This window comes from Scyliorhinus canicula, chromosome 7 (assembly GCF_902713615.1).
Source record: "Scyliorhinus canicula chromosome 7, sScyCan1.1, whole genome shotgun sequence".
Classification (NCBI taxonomy): Eukaryota; Metazoa; Chordata; class Chondrichthyes; order Carcharhiniformes; family Scyliorhinidae; genus Scyliorhinus; species Scyliorhinus canicula.
This window is the reverse complement of record NC_052152.1, coordinates 110,533,335-110,555,199: the sequence shown is the minus strand read 5'-3', so window position 1 is coordinate 110,555,199 and position 21,865 is coordinate 110,533,335. Positions and strand designations below refer to the sequence as shown.

At 41.4% G+C, this 21,865-nt stretch overlaps 1 protein-coding gene across 6 annotated transcripts in view; it reads left to right on the top strand.

Annotated features, from left to right (window-relative positions):
- Positions 1-20,694, top strand: part of lrch1 (leucine-rich repeats and calponin homology (CH) domain containing 1) — a 234,882-nt gene extending 214,188 nt beyond the window's left edge. For 3 of the 6 annotated variants that reach the window (XM_038802650.1, XM_038802649.1, XM_038802653.1), the window contains one exon: positions 14,698-20,694. In XM_038802650.1, coding sequence (XP_038658578.1) covers positions 14,698-14,901 — 204 coding nt within the window. In that variant the 3' untranslated portion in view covers positions 14,902-20,694. The remainder of the gene's footprint in view (positions 1-14,697) is intronic. The other 3 variants (XM_038802651.1, XM_038802654.1, XR_005461324.1) reach the window with 2 other exon arrangements.
- Positions 20,695-21,865: the final 1,171 nt, after the last annotated feature.

The following is a 21,865-nucleotide window of genomic DNA, read 5'->3' as shown; positions in this document are numbered from 1 at the left end:
TTAACCTACTCTGCCATTTAATGTGATCATGGCTGATCCTCTGCTGTGCATCCTACAGATGGTACACACTGCAGTCATGACTTGTGGATGGAGTGAATGTTTGCCCACATTTGGATAAATTGGAGAAATAGATATGCAGTATCTATCACAAGGGGATGATATTGTTCAATCCTCAGCTCCTGTTATTCTTCAGGTAGAGATATCGGCCAGCAAATTTCTGTTAAAAAAAGATGCGCCGACCACTTTTATAATAATCTTTATTGTCACATGTAGGCTAATATTAACACTGCAATGAAGTTACTGTGAAAAGCCCCATGTCCATAAGACCATAAGGCATAGGAGCAGAATTAGGCCACTCGGCCCATCGAGTCTGCTCCGCCATTCAGTCATGGCTGATATTTTCTCATCCCCATTCTCCTACCTTCTCCCCATAATTCCTGATCCCCTTATTAATCAAAAACCTATCTATCTCTGTCTTAAAGAAATTCCTCCTCATCTCTGTTTTAAAGGATCGTCCCTTTAGTCTGAGATGGTGTCCTCTGGTTCTAGTTTTTCCTACAAGTGGAAACATCCTCTCCACGTCCACTCTATGCAGGCCTCGCAGTATCCTGTAAGTTTCAATAAGATCCCCCCTCATCCTTCTAAACTCCCAACGAGTACAGACCCAGGGTCCTCAACCGTTCTTCATACTACAAGTTCTTCATTCCAGGGATCATTCTTCTGAATCTCCTCTGGACCCTTTCCAAGGCCAGCATAGCCTTCCTTAGATACTGGGCCCAAAACTGCTCACAATACTCCAAATGGGGTCTGACCAGAGCCTTATATAGCCTCAGAAGTACATCCCTGGTCTTATATTCTAGCCCTCTTGACATGAATGCTAACATTGCATTTGCCTTCTTAACTGCCGACTGAACTTGCACGTTAACCTTAAGAGAATCGTGAACAAGGACTCCCAAGTCCCTTTGTGCTTCTGATTTCCTAAGCATTTCCCCATTTAGAAAATAGTCTGTGCCTAAATTCCTCCTTCCAAAGTACATAACCTCACACTTTTCCACATTGTATTTCATTTGCCACTTCATTGCCCACTCTCCTAGCTTGTCCAAATCCTTTTGCAGCCCCCTTACTTCCTCAATATAACTTGCCCCTCTACCGATCTTTGTATCATCTGCAAACTTAGCAACAGTGCCTTCAGTTCCTTCTTCCAGATCATTAATGTATATCGTGAATAGCTGTGGTCCCACCACCGGCCCCTGAGGAACACTAGTCGCCGGCTGCCATCCTGAAAAAGACCCCTTTATCCCCACTCTCTGCCTTCTGCCAGTCAGCCAATCCTCTATCCTTGCCAGAATCTTACCCCATGGGCTTTTAACTTATTTAACAGTCTCCTATGTGGCACCTTGACAAAGGCTTTCTGGAAATCTAAATAAATCACGTCCACTGGTTCTCCTATGTCTAACTTCATTGTTACCTCCTCAAAGAACTCTTAACAGATTTGTCAGACACGACCTCCCATTGACAAAGCCGTGCTGACTCAGTCCTATTTTACCATGCACTTCCAAGTACTTTGCGATCTCATCTTTGATAACAGACTCTAAAATCTTAACAATAACCAAAATCAGGCTAACCGGCGTATAATTTCCCGACTTCTGCCTCCCTTCCTTCTTAAACAAGTAGTGTTACATTAGCCACCTTCCAGTCCTCTGGGATCCTTCCTGCATCCAGTGATTCCTGAAACATCATCACCAATGCCTCCACAATTTCCTCAGCTATCTCTTTTAGGACCCTGGGGTGTAGTCCATCCGGTCCAGGTGACTTATCCACCTACAGACCTTTCAGTTTCCCCAGAACCTTCTCCTTAGTAATGGTCGCTGCACTCACCTCTGCCCCCTGGTTCTTCTGGAGCTCTGGCATCCCGTTGGTGTCTTCCACCGTGAAGATTGTTGCAAAGTAACTATTCAGTTCGTCTGCCATTTCTTTGTTTCCTATTATTACTTCTCCAGCCACATTTTCCAGTGGTCCAATGTCTATTTTTGCCCCTCAATTACCTTTTATATATTGAAAAAGTATTTTCCTATCTTCCTTTATATGGCTAGCTAACTTGCACTCACACTTCATCTTCTTCCCCCTTATTGCATTTTTAGTTGTCCTCTGCTCACTTTTAAAGGCTTCCCAATCCTCTGGCTTCCCACTAATCCTCGCCGCTTTGTATGCTTTTTCTTTAGCTTTTATGCTGTCCTTGACATCCCTCGTCAACCATGGATGCCTTGTCCTCCACTTCGCATGTTTCCTCCTCTTTGGGATGGATTTCTGTTGTGCCTCCCGAATAACCCCCCAAAACTCCTGCCATTGCTGTTCCACTGTCTTCCCTGCTAGGCTCCTTTTCCAATCAACTCTGGCCAGTTCCTCCCTCATGTCTTTGTAGTTACCCTTATTTAATTGTAATACCGTTACCTCTGATTATAGCTTCTCCCTCTCAAACTGCAGGGTAAATTCTATCATATTGTGATCACTGCTCCCTAAGGGTTCCTTCGCCTTACGTTCTCTACTCAAGTCTGCCTCATTACACATCACCAAATCCAGAATTGCCTGTTCCTGGTAGGCTCTGTCACAAGCTGCTCCAAAAAAACATCTCTTAGACATTCCACAAATTCCTTTCTTGGGATCCACTACCAACCTGATTTTCCCAGTCCACCTGCATATTGAAGTCCCCCATGATTATTGTAATATTGCCTTTTTCACATGCCTCTTCTATCTCCTGATATATTTTCTGCCCCAGATCCTGATTACTGCTAGGGGGCCTGTACATAACTCCCATCAGGGTCTTTTACCTTTGCGATTCCTCAACTCTACCCTATGCTCTACTCTATGCCTTCTGATTGTTCCTTGCTATCGATTTAACTTAATTCCTTACTAATAATGCAACCCCGCCCCCTTTACCCATCTGCCTGTCCTTTTTCGATAGGATATATATCCTTGGATATTTAGATCCCAACCCTGATTCCCTTGAAGCCATGCCTCTGTGATGCTCACAACATCGTACCGGCTCATTTACCTTGTTCCGTATACTGCGTGCATTTAGGTACAACACCCTCAATCCTGCATTGGCCACCTCCCCTTTCACACACTCCTCAGTCCCTGTACTGTGGTCCTTTCCGCATTCCGCCTGTGTTCAGGTACACAGAGTGAGAATTCAGAATATCCAATTCACCTAACAGCACGTCTTTCGGGACTTGTGGGAGGAAACCGGAACACCTGGGGGAAACCCAGGCAGACACAAGGAGAATATGCAGACACCGCACAGACAGTGACCCAAGCCGGGAATCGAATCTGGGACCCTCGTGCTGTGAAGCAACAGTCCTAACCACTGGGCTACATGTGTCGGATGCCACTGAACCTGAGGAAGTATCTACTGCCGATCCAAATAGCTAAAATGCCCCCTAACCTAGGAAAGCTGAGGCCAAGAGGAGACATTGCTCACCTCTTCTCTATGCCACTGAAATGATTACACATCATTCTTCACCCTCCAGAAGTTCCAAACCACTGAAATTGCAGGCACCCATATTCTGCCCTGTATTTTGCCCCAACCTCCACCCTCACTGATTTGCATTGGCTTCAAGCCCTCAATGTATTCAATGTGAAATCCTCCATGGCCAATATCTACTCTATCACTGTCACCTCATTTTGGTCCCTCAATTCTGGCCTACTGTGCATCCTGCTCCCCCCCCCCCCCCCCCCCCCCCCCCCCTTCAGTTGTTGGTGACAGAACCTCCAGCTGACTTGTCCTTACTCACTGGGACTCTGCCTCGACTTACACCACTTTTAAAATCCATTGCTGTGCCTATTTATTTTATTTCTCCGTAAAGTGCCTTGGAATTATTTTGTGTTAAAGGCACTGTAGAAGTGAAAGTTACTGTTCTTTCATCTGTGAACCGCTCAATCGTCTGTAAATATTCCCTAGGCTGGAAGGAATATTGTACATTTTCTGCAGCCTGTGGAATATTTGCATGTGATTGTTTGTTCATGGATATTGTTTCACAAAGAGATTGGAATACACAAAAGTAAATATCCTTTCTTGCCATTGGGCAGCCAGGGGAGATGCTTCTATTTCCAATTTACTCGGATGAAATAAATAATTATTATTGGACGCTTGTGTTATGGACAGGAGGGGATTTAATTTTAAATGGCCCTGATTTCTCCTCTCTCTACTCATAAACAGAAAGGTATTTTTGATTTTGATTTCCCTCCTTTATACACCGTGCTGTGTTTCCCAACCCCTCACTTTTATTAAAAACTCCACAGCAAACTCGAGAAAGAGGATAAACTCAGGGCGTTAGTTATTCGCAAACAATCAAAACACAGGAGGGAAGGGTTGCTACTAATTAGCCCCTGATACATTCATACAAAAAAGAGGGATAGAGAAAGATTTACATGGCAAAGACCACAGTGCAAAAAGATTATTGTTTCACGTGAATCCAGAGTCTAGAATCAAAATCCAATGGTGTGTTCCTTCACAGAGGTTGCCAGGCTGAAGGGAAGCTGAATAATTAACTTTTTCAGTAGAGTTGACTTCCATGATGAGATAGGCATGCAGAGATGAATTAATCTTGTATGCGATGGTATAGAAGTACATAGTACATAGATCCCTGAAAGTTGCCACCCAGGTTGATAGGGTTGTGAAGAAGGCCTATGGTGTGATGGCCTTTATTGGTAGAGGGATTGAGTTCCGGAGCCATGAGGTCATGTTGCAGCTGTACAAAACTCTAGTACGGCCGCATTTGGAGTATTGCGTACAGTTCTGGTCGCCTCATTATAGGAAGGACGTGGAAGCTTTGGAGCGGGTGCAGAGGAGATTTACCAGGATGTTGCCTGGTATGGAGGGAAAATCTTATGAGGAAAGGCTGATGGACTTGAGGTTGTTTTCGTTGGAGAGAAGAAGGTTAAGAGGTGACTTAATAGAGGCATACAAAATGATCAGAGGGTTAGATAGGGTGGACAGTGAGAGCCTTCTCCCGCGGATGGAGGTGGCTAGCACGAGGGGACATAGCCTTAAATTGAGGGGTAATAGATATAGGACAGAGGTCAGAGGTGGGTTTTTTGCGCAAAGAGTGGTGAGGCCGTGGAATGCCCTATCTGCAACAGTAGTGAACTCGCCAATATTGTGGGCATTTAAAAGTTTATTGGATAAGCATATGGATGATAATGGCATAGTGTAGGTTAGATGGCCTTTAGTTTTTGGACTTCCCATGTCGGTGCAACATCGAGGGCCGAAGGGCCTGTACTGCTCTGTAGATGGCAGTGTAGATGGCAGCCAGGCATCAAACGTAAACAGGGCCCTTTTCTGAACTGATGCTTGCTGGATGGAAGATATCAGAATGCCTTGTAGTTCCGCAAGACAGTATAACTGGTTCTCCGAGCTTGGGGGGGTCATGTCACATGCATCCCACTTCTCCACTTTGACAAAAGGTGTTCCTTTGTCTGGGTTCCTGAGGTTGTTAATATTCCAACAATTAGGAATTTCAAAGGAGGTCACAGGGCCCTTTGTCCTAGCAGACTAATAGACTCCTGTGGCCAGGCCAGGCTTCTGAATTGTAGATGGCCCTTTTATGATTACCTTTGAATGTGGCCTCTGGAGCCCAGAGATGTTTATGCCTCTTCAGAGATAATGAGGTGTTGGCTTCTCTGATTCTGCCAGAAAGTTCCTTTTGGTCAGGGTCACAGAGAGACATTGCTTCAGTCATTTTTAAAAAGTCATTGTCCAGTTTTAAAATTTTAGGAAGTAGCCAAGATCATATATAATTAGTATATATATTATATGTGTTTCATAAAAATATAGTGGGATCGGCGCACTTTTGAGAAAGTGCTTTGTTTCTTCAGATAAATATGCTTAATATTTTCTTCAGTCCCCATTGCATTTAGTTAAACAAGCAATGGGAGGGAAATGGAAGGGGCTGGTTTAGCATGGGGCTAAAGAGCTGGCTTTTAAAGCAGACCAAGGCAGGCCAGCAGCACGCTTCAATACCCCTGCCAGCCTCCCCGAACAGGTGCCGGAATGTGGCAACTAGGGGCTTTTCACAGTAACTTCATTTAAAGCCTACTTGTGACAATAAGCGATTTTCATTTCATTTTCATTTCATCCATGTTATAGATTTGTAAGAAAGTAAAACTCTGAAAGGATTTGCTATCTTTGCCTTCAAAAATAGTTTGAAGTATCAGGCCAAGTTAAATGCCATATTGCAATTTTAATGCTAATTTATTTTGCTTTTTGTGTAATTTTATTTCTTACAATGAGACAAGTTTGTAGCTCAGCTAGATATACTTGGTTTGTCAGCTGGTGTTTCTGTCTGCAAGCGAGGTCAAAACTATACAGGAGACAAACTGCTGTTTGTGATATAATTCATGAAAGGATAGGTTGTAAACCATGATGCCTATAGGACTTTACTACTGTAGGTTAAGATTTAAGGAGTATTCGTAAGCCCGAACACATCTTAGAAAGTTACTTTTGTGGTGAGTTAGATTTTCTTTTATAAATTTAGAGTACTACCCAATTCATTGTTTCCAATTAAAGGGCAATTTTGTGTGGCCAATCCACCTAACCTACACATCTTTGGGTTGTGGGGGCGAAACCCATACAAAGACGGGGAGAATGTGCAAACTCCACACAGTGTCCCAGAGCTGGGATTGTACCTGGGACCACGGCGCCGTGAGGCAGCTCTGCTAACCACTGTGTAACCGTGCTGCCTCACGGTGAGTGAGATTTTGTGGTCACCTCATCCTATACACATCCTGAGGACAGTCGAGTATTTTCACTTTGCTCCAAATGGGATAATCTAATTGAGGTGATTTAAAATATTAAAATGATCCATTGAGACACAGACATTATTTCATACTTTGGGATCACAAACAAGAGGCGATAGTCTTAAAATTGGAGCAAGGCCAATTAGAAGAGAAATCAGGAAGTTTGTTTCAGACAAGTAGGAGAAATCTCAAATTCTCTGCCCCAAAAGAGATGGATGTTTGTTTAATTGGAGCATTCAAGACAGAGTTTGATGCAGTTTTGTTAGGTAAGGAAGGCTATGTTAGAGAATCAACTGTTGCAGGTAGATGGATTTGAGGTACAAATTAGGCCTGATTTAACTGAATGGTGGAACAGGCTTGAGGGCTGAATAGCCTTATTTCTATTGTTCCTTTTTATTTTTTGGGGCAGCACGGTAGCATTGTGGATAGCACAATTGCTTCACAGCTCCAGGGTCCCAGGTTCGATTCCGGCTTGGGTCACTGTCTGTGCGGAGTCTGCACATCCTCCCCGTGTGTGCGTGGGTTTCCTCCGGGTGCTCCGGTTTCCTCCCACAGTCCAAAGATGCGCAGGTTAGGTGGATTGGCCGTGCTAAATTGCCCTTAGTGTTCAAAATTGCCCTTAGTGTTGGGTGGGTTTACTGGGTTGTGGGGATAGGGTGGAGGTGTTGACCTTGGGTAGGGTGCTCTTTCCAGGAGCCGGTGTAGACTCGATGGGCCGAATGGCCTCCTGCACTGTAAATTCTATGATGTTGCAGATGCAATATATTTGTCCGATGTAGAAACAGTATTAATTAATTGGTCCAATATATGTTTAAGATCTTGTCTTTTGCAAGAACTTCCTGCTGGGGTTTTCTATTTCTAACAGCAACTGTTAAACTGTCATACTACAATTGCCTGTGGGACAATGCAGCCACATGATACGACAGGTTTATATAGGTAGATGCCATTAGAAATGTGAGCATAGAAAGTTATCTTGCAAATATAAAAATAAAGACAAGATATATAACTTAAAATGGGGATTGAATTCCAGATTCAGTTCTGATCCAATGATCCCCACCTAACCCATCTCCACCAGGAGAGTACACACAGTCCTTGGACTTACAACGGTTCTTAAAAGCCGTGTTGCAAGTCGGAGCCAGTTTTCCCATCGTAACAATGTTATAAATTGGGAATTGGTTCCTGAACCAAGACATGATACCCTATTTTCACCAAAAAGTGAAAAGTTTGAGAGATTGTGCTTATAATAATTGCCTTATAGTTGCATATTTCCGATGGTACACTTTCAAAGACTCTTCTATACTGTATCTGAGAAACAATTCTCGCCGGCTGGGTACTCCACAAGTACTGTGGTGGTGGCAGCCCTGAGGGTGTGGGGCCAGTGGAGGCAGCATATGAGACTGCAGGGGACATCAGTGTGGTCACCGATCTGTGATAATCACAGGTTTGTCCTGGGGGAGGGGGGGTGGGGGGGGGGGGGGGGGCTGGATGGGATCTTTAAGGTATGGCAGCGGGCAGGGATTGAGAGGTTTGGGGATCTATTCATCCAGGAGGGCTTCCTGACCTTTGAGACATTATGTGGAGATGCCGTCGTTGGACTGGGGTGAGTACAGTAAGAAGTCTTACAACTCCAGGTTAAAGTCCAACATGTTTGTTTCAAACAGTAGCTTTCAGAGCACTGCTCCTTCCTCAGGTGAATTCACCTGAGGAAGGAGCAGTGCTCCGAAAGCTACTGTTTGAAACAAACATGTTGGACTTTAACCTGGTGTTGTAAGACTTCTTGGAGACATTAGAGGAGGAGTTTGACTTGCCGGGAGGGAACGGGTTTCAGTATCTTCAAGTGCGTGTCTTTGTACAGAGACAGGTCCCAAGCTTTCCTCGCCTCCCCCTGAGGGGACTACAGGATAAAATGCTGTCAAAAACAGAGGTTGGAGGTGGGAAGGTTTCAGACATATACATGGAATTGTTAGAGTGGGAAGGGGCCCCTATCAGAGAGATGAAGAGGAGCTGGAAACTGAACTGTGGGAAAAAGCCTTGAAAAGGGTAAATGCATTCTCGTTCTGTGCTAGACTCTGCTTGATTCAGTTCAAGATAGTCCACAGGGCCCACATAACGGTAGCCTGGATGAGTAGGTTCTTCGAGGAGGTGGAGGGCAGATGTGGGTGGTGTGGGGGTAGCCAGGCCAACCAGGTTCATATGTTTTGGGCATGTCTGAAACTGAGGGAATTCTGGCAGGGATCTGGCAGATGTTATGTCAGAAATCCTGGAAGGGAGGGTAACTCCGAGTCCAGAATTAGCAATATTTGGGGTGTTGGAAGACCCGGGGGCAAAGGGGCGAGGGAGGGAGGCAGATATCCTGGCCTTCTCTTCCCTGGTGGCCCAGAGACGGATCTTGCTGAGATGGAGGGACTCGGAGCCCCTGAAATCAGTAGTGTGGGTCAGCGATATGGTTGAGTTTCTCAGTCTGGAGAAAATTAAGTTTGCTTTAAGAGAATCGATACAGGGATTCACCCGGAGTTGGCAGCTGTTCATCTTTAACAAAAACTGAACGTCAGCAGTACGGGAGGGGGGAGAGAAAAAGGGGGATGGGAAGGAAAATAGGAGGCATGGTAATGTTAAATAAGGACAGGGAATTTAGTATACAGGTAATTGGGGATAGGGCGGGAAAAGTGGGGTACGTGGTTTATTGTGTGTTATTTTAGGGGGCATTTTGTGTGTCGACCTGCGCGGTTGTTTTAGAAATGTTAAATTGTGAAAATTACAAATGCTTCAATAAAATATTTTTATAAAAAAAGCAAATGGAATTTTGGCATTTATTGCACGACAATTGGAGTATAAAAGTCGAGAAATATTGTTGCAATTGTATCGGGTGTTGATGAGACCACATTTGGAGTATTGTGTTCTTATTTGAGGAAGGATGTGGTGGCATTGGAGGCAGTTCAGAGGAGGTTCACCAGATTGATTCCGGGAATGAAAGGGCTGGCGTATGAGGAGAGATTGGACTTCTCACTGGAGTTTAGAAGAATGAGAGGGAATCTGATCGAGGTATATAAAATACTTTTGATGATGTAAATGTAGACCAAATGTTCCCACTTATGGGGCAATCTAGAACGAGAGGCCACAGATATAGGTTGAGAGACGGTAGATTTAAAACTGAGATGAGAAGGAACTACTCGCAGAGGGTGGTGATTTTGTAGAACTCGCTGCCCCATAGTGCGATGGTGTCTGAATCATTAAATGGTTTCAAGAAGGAGGTAGATATATTTCTGATTAAAAACGGGTTAAAGGGATATGAGGAACAGGCAGAGAGGTGGACCTGAGACCAGGAAGAAATCAGCCATGATCTGATTAAATGGCAGAGAACGCTCGAAGGGCTGAATTGCCTACTTCTGCTCCTAATTCCATGAAAAGCTTTAATTCACCAAACTTAAGATCAAAAAATTGTAGCTATCACTGACCTTTTTGTTTACCCAAATGGACGCCATGTCTGTTGAAGGATTATTTTGTTCTTGCTACATCTGACTGAGTGAGGGGAAGCTTTTGGCTCTGCAATGAGTCAAGTGTATCACCGGGTTTCATTGGTCAGTGTGTCTTTTGTCTGTGCTTATCAAAACTTTTTGTGTAATACTCCACACACAACGTAAATACTCAACACACAAGAACATACATTTAAACTTATGAGGTTTACTTTTTGAAGATTCAGACCAAAGCTAGTTCTGATCCCTGTAACATCCTCAGCTCATTTCAGGTTTTGAGTTCACATAAAGCTTTTGATCTCCATCTGTTTGTTGAAAGGAACTCTACCATTTAATTTTTTTAAAAGCTGCTTTAAACCAGTGAGACAGTTAGTGATTCCAGTCTTTGTGGTCTTGTCTATTACAGAAATAAAACGTGAATGAATTACCATCTATACCTTGTTTTTGGATGAGCTAATTGTTACAGTTTAGAATGTTTTAGGTTACATGGCTGCCCTGTAACATTCTTTTAAAGCCATGTTTTATTGTATTTTAAGACATGAATTGAATTGATTGGTCATAGGGCATGTTTTGAGGAAATCTCAAATAGAACTTTAAGTCTGTTATTTTCTCTTCCAAAACAAAAATTAAAGTAATGGCAGCAAGGGTTCTATTCCATTCTTTGCTGTATATTTTACAATGTCCTATAATAAAATGGCTAGGAATCAAATCTATCAGCAATCTCAGCTCTGGGCATTGTGGATCTAAGATAATAGCAGCTCTGATTCCGTTACAGCACACTCTGCCATGTAGACCCAATGTGTCCAACAATAATTTTAATTTGGCAGCTCTGGTCTACCTGATTTGAAAGTGTGACTACAAAAGGCAATTTAATTGCAGTTTATCCAAACAAATTAATAATTCTAATCCTTCATCTGTTTAGTTTATAGGGAATAGTCTGTCCAATTTACTGATTGATTGTTCAAATCATCCATAGACCCGAGCAGAGCCAAAGCAGGAATTTCTAGTTGCTGGAAAGGCTGAAAGGGTAAGGCTAAAGGATGCAAAGATTAAGATATATCAGGCAAATATGAAGGGAAAGGAAACCCAGTGAACAGATGCAGATATGCCAGTGAAGGACTGAGCAGCCCCTGGACCCAGGTCCCTTGTTTGATTATTGTTGAAGTGGAGCTGACGTTGAATGGTTTTGAGGGTGGCTGTGTTTGTCAGTCTGCATGTGATCATCATTTTCAGGTCAGAAAGGGGTCAGAGAGATTTAATTGAGGTTGAATGGTTCTGTCATTGGCTTTGCCTGATAGCAGTAAGTTTATTACAGATTCCTATTCGGAGGCAGATGGCAATGTGGAATTCGAAACATAAACTGATCAGCCATGATCTTATTGAATGGTGAAGCAGACTTGAGGGGCTGAATGGCTCACTTCTCCTATTTTGTATGTTCGCATGTAGGTAGATGACACAGCCTGGCACCTGGCTACGTGGTGACCCAGTTCCGATCCAAGGCAGAGATCCCATGCAGCAATGCAGAAAGCATATAGCGTCTGTTGGGTTCTTCTGAATAATTGAGTTGTTCAGTCCTCCACACACATTTGTGCCAGTGGGCCTCCTTTTACAACCTTGCCTCCATAAGGGAAAAGACACGGGAGAAGTTACATGGTCACATCTGCATCATGATCTCATGGCCATTGGAATACTTAATAATAATAAGAATAATCTTCATTGTCACAAGTAGGCTTACATTAACACTCCAATGAAGTTACTGTGAAAAGCCCTTAGTCGCCACACTCCGGCGCATTCTTGGGTACACGGAGGGAGAATTCAGAATGTCCAATTCATCTAACAAACACATCTTTTAGGACTTGAGGGAGGAAACCGGAGCACCCGGAGGAAACCCACGCAGACACTGGGAGGATGTGCAGACTCTGTGCAGACAGTGACCCAAGCCGGGAATTGAATCCGGGGCCCTAACACTGTGAAGCCACAGTGCTAACCACTGTGCTACCGTGATGCCCACTTTGGTGAGGAAGTGCCCTGTTGGATAGTCGTAGTCAGATCTGATTTTTCACTATTGAACCTCAGAAAGTATATATTGCCCTTGGAAGGGGGTACCTCACCTATTCACAAAAATTATACTATGATATAAAGGATGACCTTAACAGGTTGCATAAACCTGGCTTGTATTTCCTTCACGTTTGAGGGGTAAACTAATTTGAGGTACTTAAAACTGTTAAAGGGATTCAATTTGGTAGATACAGGAAAAATACTTTCTCTGCTGGGAGTGCTCAACACAAATTAAAACTGGAGCTAAATCTTTTATGAATGAATTGTGGAAGCATCTTTTCACACACAGGGTAGTGGGAATCTGGAATTGTGGGTGTTGAGTGAATTGAATTTTTCTGGCCTGAGATCTAAAGGTTTTGTTCGGTATAGAAATCAAACACGCAATTTGCTAAGGTGAGTAAGTGAAGTTCAGGCACAGACCGGTCACAATCTCACTGAATGGTTTAACCGGCTCTAGGGGAATGAACGACTGCCTCCTAGTTCTATGTTGTTTGAACATTATTGTAAAGTTCTTGCCTGTTCCAGGCAGTAGTCCACATGAAACCTGGCAGAATAATTTTCATTTCATGTAAAGTAGCCTGGATCAATTTTCTTTTTAAAAGAAAAAAATTACTCCGTTAGGCAGACTTTTGTTGTTAAATAGGAACACATTATCATTGGACAAATTGTCTTATCCATAGTACCAACAGTGCAGTGTCAGCATAGGTACGGTTAGGGCAGACAATACTTTATATCCCTAGATGTGAGTAAATTGTAGTCTTAAAATTCTCTGCCAATCACCCATTATTCTACGAAGATCAATTTAAAACACAAAGTTTCAGTTTGGGTCCATGTTTGCACAGCCAACAAGTTGAATGAAACTTCATATGCATGAAATAAGGAGTATCTCAAAATCGCCTTTGGCCGAGACTCCATTAGATGAGTAGTTTTCTACAATAGTGACTTTCATCCATAGTTGCTTATACTGGGGCACCTACATCAGCGTAACTTGGACATGCCTTTTAGCATCATAAGGCTGAAGCAGCAGATGATTTAAGATGTTGGCAGCCAGATGTACTATACATATTTCAATGTCTCTGGCTTCACATCTTTCTAAGAACTATGCAGCAGCTTCATGTCTAGTTGGAACAAAAGCATTTTTTCTCCACAGACCTCTTGGTTTTCCTTCCATGTGTCATGTTCAATGTCCATTTTCAATTACAATTCTTTTGCAGAATCTTTGGATTCAAGTGTAAAGCACAGCAGATCAAATAAACCAGGATTCTGCAGTTTCAGTATCTGTGTTCTTGTGTTATCTGTGGACTCGGACACATTGACTGAACTGAAGTTATATTAGACCCTACTGCTGTAAAATGTAATGGTTTTTTGATTTCATTACTATTTTATTCCAGACCTCAGCCAGTGCCACTCTACCAGGTGATGGACAAGAACTGCCTGGAATGTTTCTGTGAAACAGCACCTGATGTCCACTCAGTGTTGTCCCATCCCCTACTGCTTCGCTCAAAGACAGTGGTGATTGGGACCTGAGAACCTGGGGAGATGCAGGCCTGAACCCATGATGCTGCTGTGGGTCCAGTGCTGTGCAATCCAAACCTGCTAATGGTTCCATTTCATGGATAGTCCAAAAATAATTGACAGATTAGCATGTTGTGGTCCACAATGACGTTATAAGCTCATTTAGCATGTCTTTTCTGTTTAAAATCTAAACCAAACACCCTCCAAGGAAGTGAGAGAATATAGATGTTTTGATCTCTAAATCAATTCTAAACCATGTTCATTCTTAGTTTCGAACATAATTTTCCTTGCCATTTCCTAGCTTCAGCCTGTTAAACCAAATCTCATTTTAGCTTGGTGGGTGAGGGTATGGGCAACTACTTTTCTTTGCACTGTTTCTGTGAGAATCAAGAGGTTTGACTGATCAGCACCAAGACTGGCATAATTCTGCAGTTTCAGTTCTTTTGAGTAGCTGCAATCCTGTAGTAAGTAGGTAATGAGTTTGTGGATGATTGCTTCTTCCCTGCTTCTCTCTCTCTCAGCTGCCATTTGCGAATTGGCTTTAACCTGGCAGAACAGCTTTTGAAATGCTCCAAAGTCCGCTTCTCCCCACATGCACTAACACATTGAGAAAAGCATCCATCTTACTGTTTTGTCCTCAGACACCCGCTTAGCAATTGCATCCGTCTTCCCATAGTAATAAAACGTCAATTTCCTCTGGCTGCTTTTGTAGAAAGAAGGCAATGCAAGGCAGCAGTTTTCCCATGCATGCTACTAATCCAGCCTGTTTAGTTCTTGTTTATACAGATTCTTGCTAAATTTTGTATTTGTAATATCATGCACTGTTCTTCTGTCCTGGTCGCTGCCCCTTGGATAGGCTGACATCTGCTCTCCGTACGACATCCTGCAGTCGGACGTCCAGAACATTCAAAAGACAGTTGGCGCACTGCTGGCACGCAGGGAGAAAGTCCAACAGCCAACACCAGCCTTTCTTACTTGGGATCTATTTGGCTTTTGCCTTTTCCACGCTTGCTTTTTAGTGTTGCTATTTATTACATACAACTGGAGTTCATTGATATAGAACATTGCATGTGCAGATATCCTTGCACTGTGTGTATAATATGATTCCAGGTATTTGTATTCTTATTCATGCCCACTCTTTTCTTTGCTATTGTTACACTAACTTGTTTACCACATAGCACAGTGTCCCTGAAAAGCGACCTGTGCAGTTTCCTGGATCCCTCATTGATTAATCCAGTTTGCTGCTAGGTTCTCCTAAGAACAGTTAAGTAGTGCCAGGGTTTACACATCTACTTTACTCATGTGGCCTGTTGCTAACACCCATTTTGAGGGCTGCTGTGAAGTCTAAAGAAGCATAGCATGTAATACCTTAAATATATCTGAGAGATATATGTACTTCTTGCAGTGAATAACTCTACACATATCGGCAGCATAAAAACTAAATGGTCAGTTTTCCCTTAACAATTCTGTCACTCCCAACAGCATTTGGATATGTCTACATTGCAAATAGCATTTAAGAAATAGTGTACCAGTTCTGTTTTGCCCTTCCAGAAAGAACATTTCTCCTTATGACGTTGAATTATTGACTTGCAGTGCCACCTGGTGGTAAGATGCAGTCTGATCCTATGACTTATTTCTTCATCTCTTAAAAAACCACTCCAAGAGATCTCGGATGGCAGGTTGCGATACTGCTCATATATTCTCCCTACTGGCTTGTAGGTTTGTACCTACCTTCCAGTTGGAAATGGATTAAATGCAAAGAGAATCTTATGCCAGGAAGAAAGTGTTTTGGTTAAAATACACTGAGGAGATTTATTGTGTAAAAGACTGAGTAAAATCTTACTTATTTTCCACAAGTAAACTGAAGCACAAAGTGTGCAGGTGATGTTAAGTACAGTTTATTCTGAATAAAAAACGCAGAGCAACAATCTGCCAACTTGTCCCAAGCTGGTCAGATATCCCACCATATGATCTTGTGCAGCAAATAGCTGGACATTTGTTTTGAGCTGGTAGATTGATATTATGCAACACACAATCCGAATCTGATCGTAGGTAAGTTGTGTTGAATCACCCTGATGCAAAGTGAATCTGATCTTGTGCAAATGTAGCTCAGGATCTTTGTATTTCTTAGTAACACAAGGCTTTTTGTTTGTTATTTGAGCTGCTCATTTAGGGATGACCAATAGTGCTGTCCTTGCCAGCGATTCCACATCACATGAACAAATAAAAAAATTATATGACCTGGTTAGGGAGCATTTATTGATTGGATTCTGGTAGCTTCAAGTTTCAGTTTACCTCTGGTACTGCGGATATGATATTACTTATTCTCGAGTAGTTTCCACAGGGTGACCTACCCACAGTAGTAACACGTTTCATTTCAAAGTATTGGTGTGCTTGGAGGTTGGGGGAACGAATGACCTGCTAAGTGGTTTAGTCTCCGCAACTGCACTTGATAATCAGAGCCAACCCAGCTTTCTGTTTCATTCAGGTCAGGTTTCTGAGGGTGCCACAGCAGCGTGTATGTTTTCATTACATGACGTTTGTGGCTTGTACCATTTCTATAGCAGTCATTAGTAACACTCTACCTTTTTATGCTACCTTTCCATAGGAAAAGTTATGTCTGCCCCATCACATACTAGAAGGAAAAGGGTTGATAAAAGTAAGTATGACCATTCAAGCACTGCTAGACTGGGCCATAACCAAATCCCCGTTATTTTCGTGAATCCAGAGTTTCACTGCTGCCGGCCGCCAGAGCTCCCAACCAGTGCCACCACCTGAAGGACAAGACATCCAAGAAAAAGGACACTTTTCATCAGCTGACAGGTGGAACAATTTCTGTCCATTAAGACACTAGCATTATTTGTTTTCAAAATATAATGGAAAGCTACATATGTTAAGAGTATTTAATCAGTATGTTAACTTTGCAGATATTTACAGCTTTGTGGCAGTGAGGCAAAGCAAGGGTTTTAATTATGTTTTTATAAAGAAACCTCCCTTTTGGTGTGCGATTTGTTTAGTTGCTATATCCCAATGGCTTTTAAGACTCAATGTGAGAAAGTTTAGAACATTTTCTTAAGTTATTTATATTATTTATTCAGGAGATGTTTTACTCATCCATTTGGATGAAGTTGTAAATTTAACAGACTTACAGCTGAATCTGCTTTTTAAAGATGATAGGAGCAATTTTATTGTACTGTAACAATTTGTGCATTTTAGTTTATGCTTAGTTTCACCTGTTAAGTGATCCTTAGGCTTCCTGAAATGTGCTGGTGATTTTTATTTATGTGAAATGATTTACTGACAGTGATGAGCAAGTCACTAATCTGAAGCAGCGTATCTGGATTGTGTCTCAGGGTGGTCACTGCAACACCATAAAATTACCAGTGAAGAATTCAGTACAGTTTACAAAGAGTCTCTCTCAATTGATGATTGGCATCTTCCATGTGCTTCATTTTGTTAATACATTCCAGATTATGTATCCCTGGTTCTTTTAGACTCATTAGTTGTTTTGAGTTGAAACCAGCTTGATTTAGATTCTCGAAAGGTATATGGAAAATTAAGAGAGTAATTTCTATGACACACAGATCAGATTGGTGGTTTTGGTCAAACTGATGTCCTCAAATAGCAAATGCTGAAACAATGACAGGATTTCTATGTGCATGGAATGAATAGAGGGGTTTTATAATCAATCAGTGTATTTTATTGCTCTCATATTTGTGATTGACTTGGTTTGATTTATTAATTTACTCACTTGAAATGTTTACATAAATAAGCCATTTTACACCATTGTAAGATAAATATTAGCATACTTAATATTCTAATGATACCAAAAATTCAGCTTCTGTATTATCAAAAAACCTATAGTTTGTTCTAGGTATGAGATGAGTCTCTAGACTTTACATTTAGTTCCTTAACATTGTGCTGCAATGCACAAGTCAGTGTAATTTATTCAACTGACCAGTCTCGCATTCCCAGTGTATCTGATGGTGGGTGCAGTATATAACTGCATTACGTGCTGCTTGGACCTCAGTTTGCGCTGACAGGCCAGCAAGTGCCAACTAGTGACTTATTAGCCAAACCTAATAGTTATAATCAAAATAATATCCTGTTGCCTGGAATGGAGACCACTATAAACCATAATAGTGCCCAGGAAATCATGACCTAGCCATATTGCCGCCAAAAGATGTCAAGTCACAGGGACTTTGTCAGTGTTTTGAAAGTGACTTAAAATTGTTTTATACTCAAAGATGCAGCAAAGGCGAATACGCTACAAATAACATTTGTTAAACTCACACACTGCTTAAAGGTAATGTGTTGTCCATGGCTGCCACATTGATTAGGTTTAATAATTGGAAGTGGATTGGCAGGTGCTTATGATAAATGAGTAAGTTAAATAAGCACCATTTCAAAACTAAACTATTTTTTCTGTAAAGTACCAGCTGCCAGAAATAGTGACTGATTTGATTGTTAAATAAAAGGGAAGGAGCAGAGGGTGTCAGAGAACTGTATAGGTACATGTCAAGCTACAGGAGCCACGGAACTTGCCCTTGTAGAATCTCTGCCTGATCATGAAGAGAAGCAAATTGCAGGGCTCTGGAGAAAAGACAGGGGTGTGGGACTTGCTGAGTAGCTCTTACAGGGAGTCAACATGGAGATGACGGGCTAAATGGCCTCCTGTGTAGTAACCATTCTATGTCAAGAGAGTGAACACATGGTGTCAGAACCAAAACTCGATTCTTTCAAAATACTTTTTGTTTTGTTTTTTCATCTGGACATTTCTGAAAAGAGTTTAGAAAGGAGATAAAAGTCTAACATTTTTGTTCCGATAAAGACACTAGAGAAGCACATACAACCAGAATATATTTTATATATATATATATAGGATTTTGAAAGATAAATTATATTCATATCAGATACGTGTAGTTCATACGATTGTTTTACTGTCAGTTTTGTTATTTCTATCATCTTTTGAGACATATCGGTGCAGAAGGCTGTGGGATGGTGCTGTCAGGGCAATGTGTCACAGGAGGGAACAGGCTGCGAGAAGTTCAGTGTCCTGAGCATCATTACATAGGAAGAACATTATTGATTTTCAAACATCAAGTTTAGTCAGGAAAAGAAAATTATTGAACTTCTGTTGTCAGACAAACAATGGAATGAGACAACCTGAAAGCAAGAATAACACGGTAGTTACTTTATTTGTCTTGGAGATTGGTTCTGGTAATAATGATGGATTGTGGAAGATTTAACTTTTTGTTGGAGAGATGCAGTCCTGGGCTGCAGGGAGAAGGGTGGGGTAGTGAAGAGCAGGTTGGAGCTGTGGTAAGTGTGGCAGGTTTGTAAGGTGCTGTAAGAGTGGGGTGGGCTGGTAGGAACTGGAGGGAGGACAAGGCTAGAGGGAGCAATGGAGAGTAAGCAGGGAGCTTTTGAGAGTGGGGCTGGGTCACAAAAGTGCTGTAAGATATGAATCTAGTAATAGAAATTAACTTGATTAATTCCAATTATGTCTGCCAACTTTACGCAAAAGTAGCCAACCACTGTGGATTTTGGATTATCTTCATTCTTCTCAGATATTTAATAATTTTTTAAAATCTATTGTTGAATTAAATAGTGTAAGAGGACCAAAACCATGTTGGTGTGTAGGTATCGAATAAAATGAATCAGTCACATTATGACTATGGATTATTTTTCAGTAAACTCAGTTGTATAGTATTGTAACAGAAACTACAACTTCACCTTATGTGAGGTCTTTGAGCTCAGTTGGATTGTGGATCTTGTGACATGATGAAAATCTCTTCCCAGTGGGATATGAATCCCTGTTTTGCATAGGGGAGGTGTGGTCCAGATCAAGCATTTTATTTGCAGATAATAAATTAGCTAGATATTGTAATGGGACATTGGGGTGGTTAACTGGATATAAATGAGATTGGCATGTTGCAAATAGAAGGATATCCAACAACATTCTATGAATTATCCCAAAGTATGAAATCAGAAAACAACCTTATGATCCCAGATCAAGCAAGTACAAACATTTGTGAGTTAGCCACGTCATTTAAATCTGAGATGTTATCAAGCTTAAGATTTATGTGTTCATTATTATCACAAGTATTTTAAAATATGCAGAAAGTCATGTATTTATAAAAAGAACAGTGCACAGCCAGAATGGGAATGGTGTTCCAGCATTTATTTCAAGTATGCGCTAATGAGACGATTTTTGTATTCATGGAATAAAATTCCCGATTCCAAGGCCAGCCATGAGCAAGAATTGTTTACTATTGATTTTGGTGTGTTTAAAACTAAAATGCAGCACTGCAGTGGGACTATGCACTTAATTGGATATTTATTACCTGATAGAATAGAGGATGGAAAGAGAAACTTGTTTAAAATGTATGGCTATTTTATACTACAGAAATGCAAAGCCTAATCGAAGCACAATTGGTAGATGAGGACAATTCCTGTGAAAATGCAATTTACAGAAAGTGATGTATTTAAATGTATATAGATGACCACCGTGCTTTTTTATTTACAGAGTTTGAGTATTTGCTGTTGGAATGGCATATTGTGTAACCAATCAGGTTTTCATTGTTCACAGCTGGCTTTCAGCATGTATTATATTAAAAAAAGAGTATTGTTCTATCTTTTAATATTTTGTAAAATTGCTGTTTCTATCAAGTCATCAAATTCTGGAGCATCCAGTTCTACATGTATGGCCAAAAGATCTTCTGGTGTCTGTATATAATTTGCGCAATATATTTTGCATGTATGGCCGGATAAAAGCCATTGTATATAATGTATATTATGTAGAAATCACTTTTATTGTAACATCAATAATAAAGCCATGTTATTTACAATGCTTGGCCTTCTAGTATATATTTTTTTGATTGTCAAGATGCAAAAATGGCTCAACAGGACTGATATAGTAGCTGGACTGTGGTACCCCACACACTGCAGTGCAAGGAAATCTAAGTACATGAAGTAACGAATACTTCTTTAGCGGTGTTAAGGGAGTGTCCCCTTGAGAAAGGTTTTATCTTATCACATGGCTTCAGTGATGTCATTTTGTGGGTGATGCTGAGCTGAGGTTTGTTTTACTTTCACTTTCAGTTTTGACTGCTGTGGACTACAGAGAAGTGTTTTGGCCTGTTTCTCTCACTTTTCAATTTAAAGAGTTGTTACATAAAATATAGTTTGGTTTTGGGTAGGAGTTTAAAACCTGCTGAAATGGGGTCAGAATCTCAGGGAAAGCCAGTCTTTTCGAATTGGAACAGTTGAGGGGGAAATCATTACAGGTAATGCATAGATTACTGTAGCTGTGGGATGTCTTTGTTTGTAATTGATAAAACTTCTTGCTGTTTGTTTATATATAAATGTTAACTAAGTTTTTAGAATAAAGCTTGTTTGATTAAAGTATCTGGGAAGGCTCTTGTGCTCATCCTAGCCAAATTCATCATATACTTGAGTTTCTAAACCCTGGCTGCTGCCAACTTTGTTAAACATGAACCAAATATTGGGTGGCACTAGCACTCTTGCTTCACAGGGTCCCAGGTTCGATTCCCGTTTTGGTCACTCTGTCCGGAATCTGCATGGGTTTCATCTCACAAGTTCCGAAAGATGTGTTGTTAGGTAATTTGTGAACCTGAACAGGTGCCAGACTGTCAAGTGCTACTTCTGGATCGCCATACCAGCCCTATTTGCATCACATGGTCCAGGGGCTGTTTAGCACACTGGGATAAATCGCTGGCTTTGAAAGCAGGCCAGCAGCATGGTTTGATTCCCGGAATGTGGCGACTAGGGGCTTTTCACAGTAACTTCATTGAAGCCTACTTGTGACAATAAGCGATTTTCAATTTTTCAATTTCAAATTTCAAAAAATAATTTGGAGTACTCAATTTTTTTTCCAATTAAGGGGCAATTCATCAACAAAACGATGAAGCGACATTTACTTACTATCAGGCTTCATTACAGGCTTGGTTCAAACACAGACAAGCTCAACTCCTGAGGTGAGGTGAGTGACTGCCCTTGAC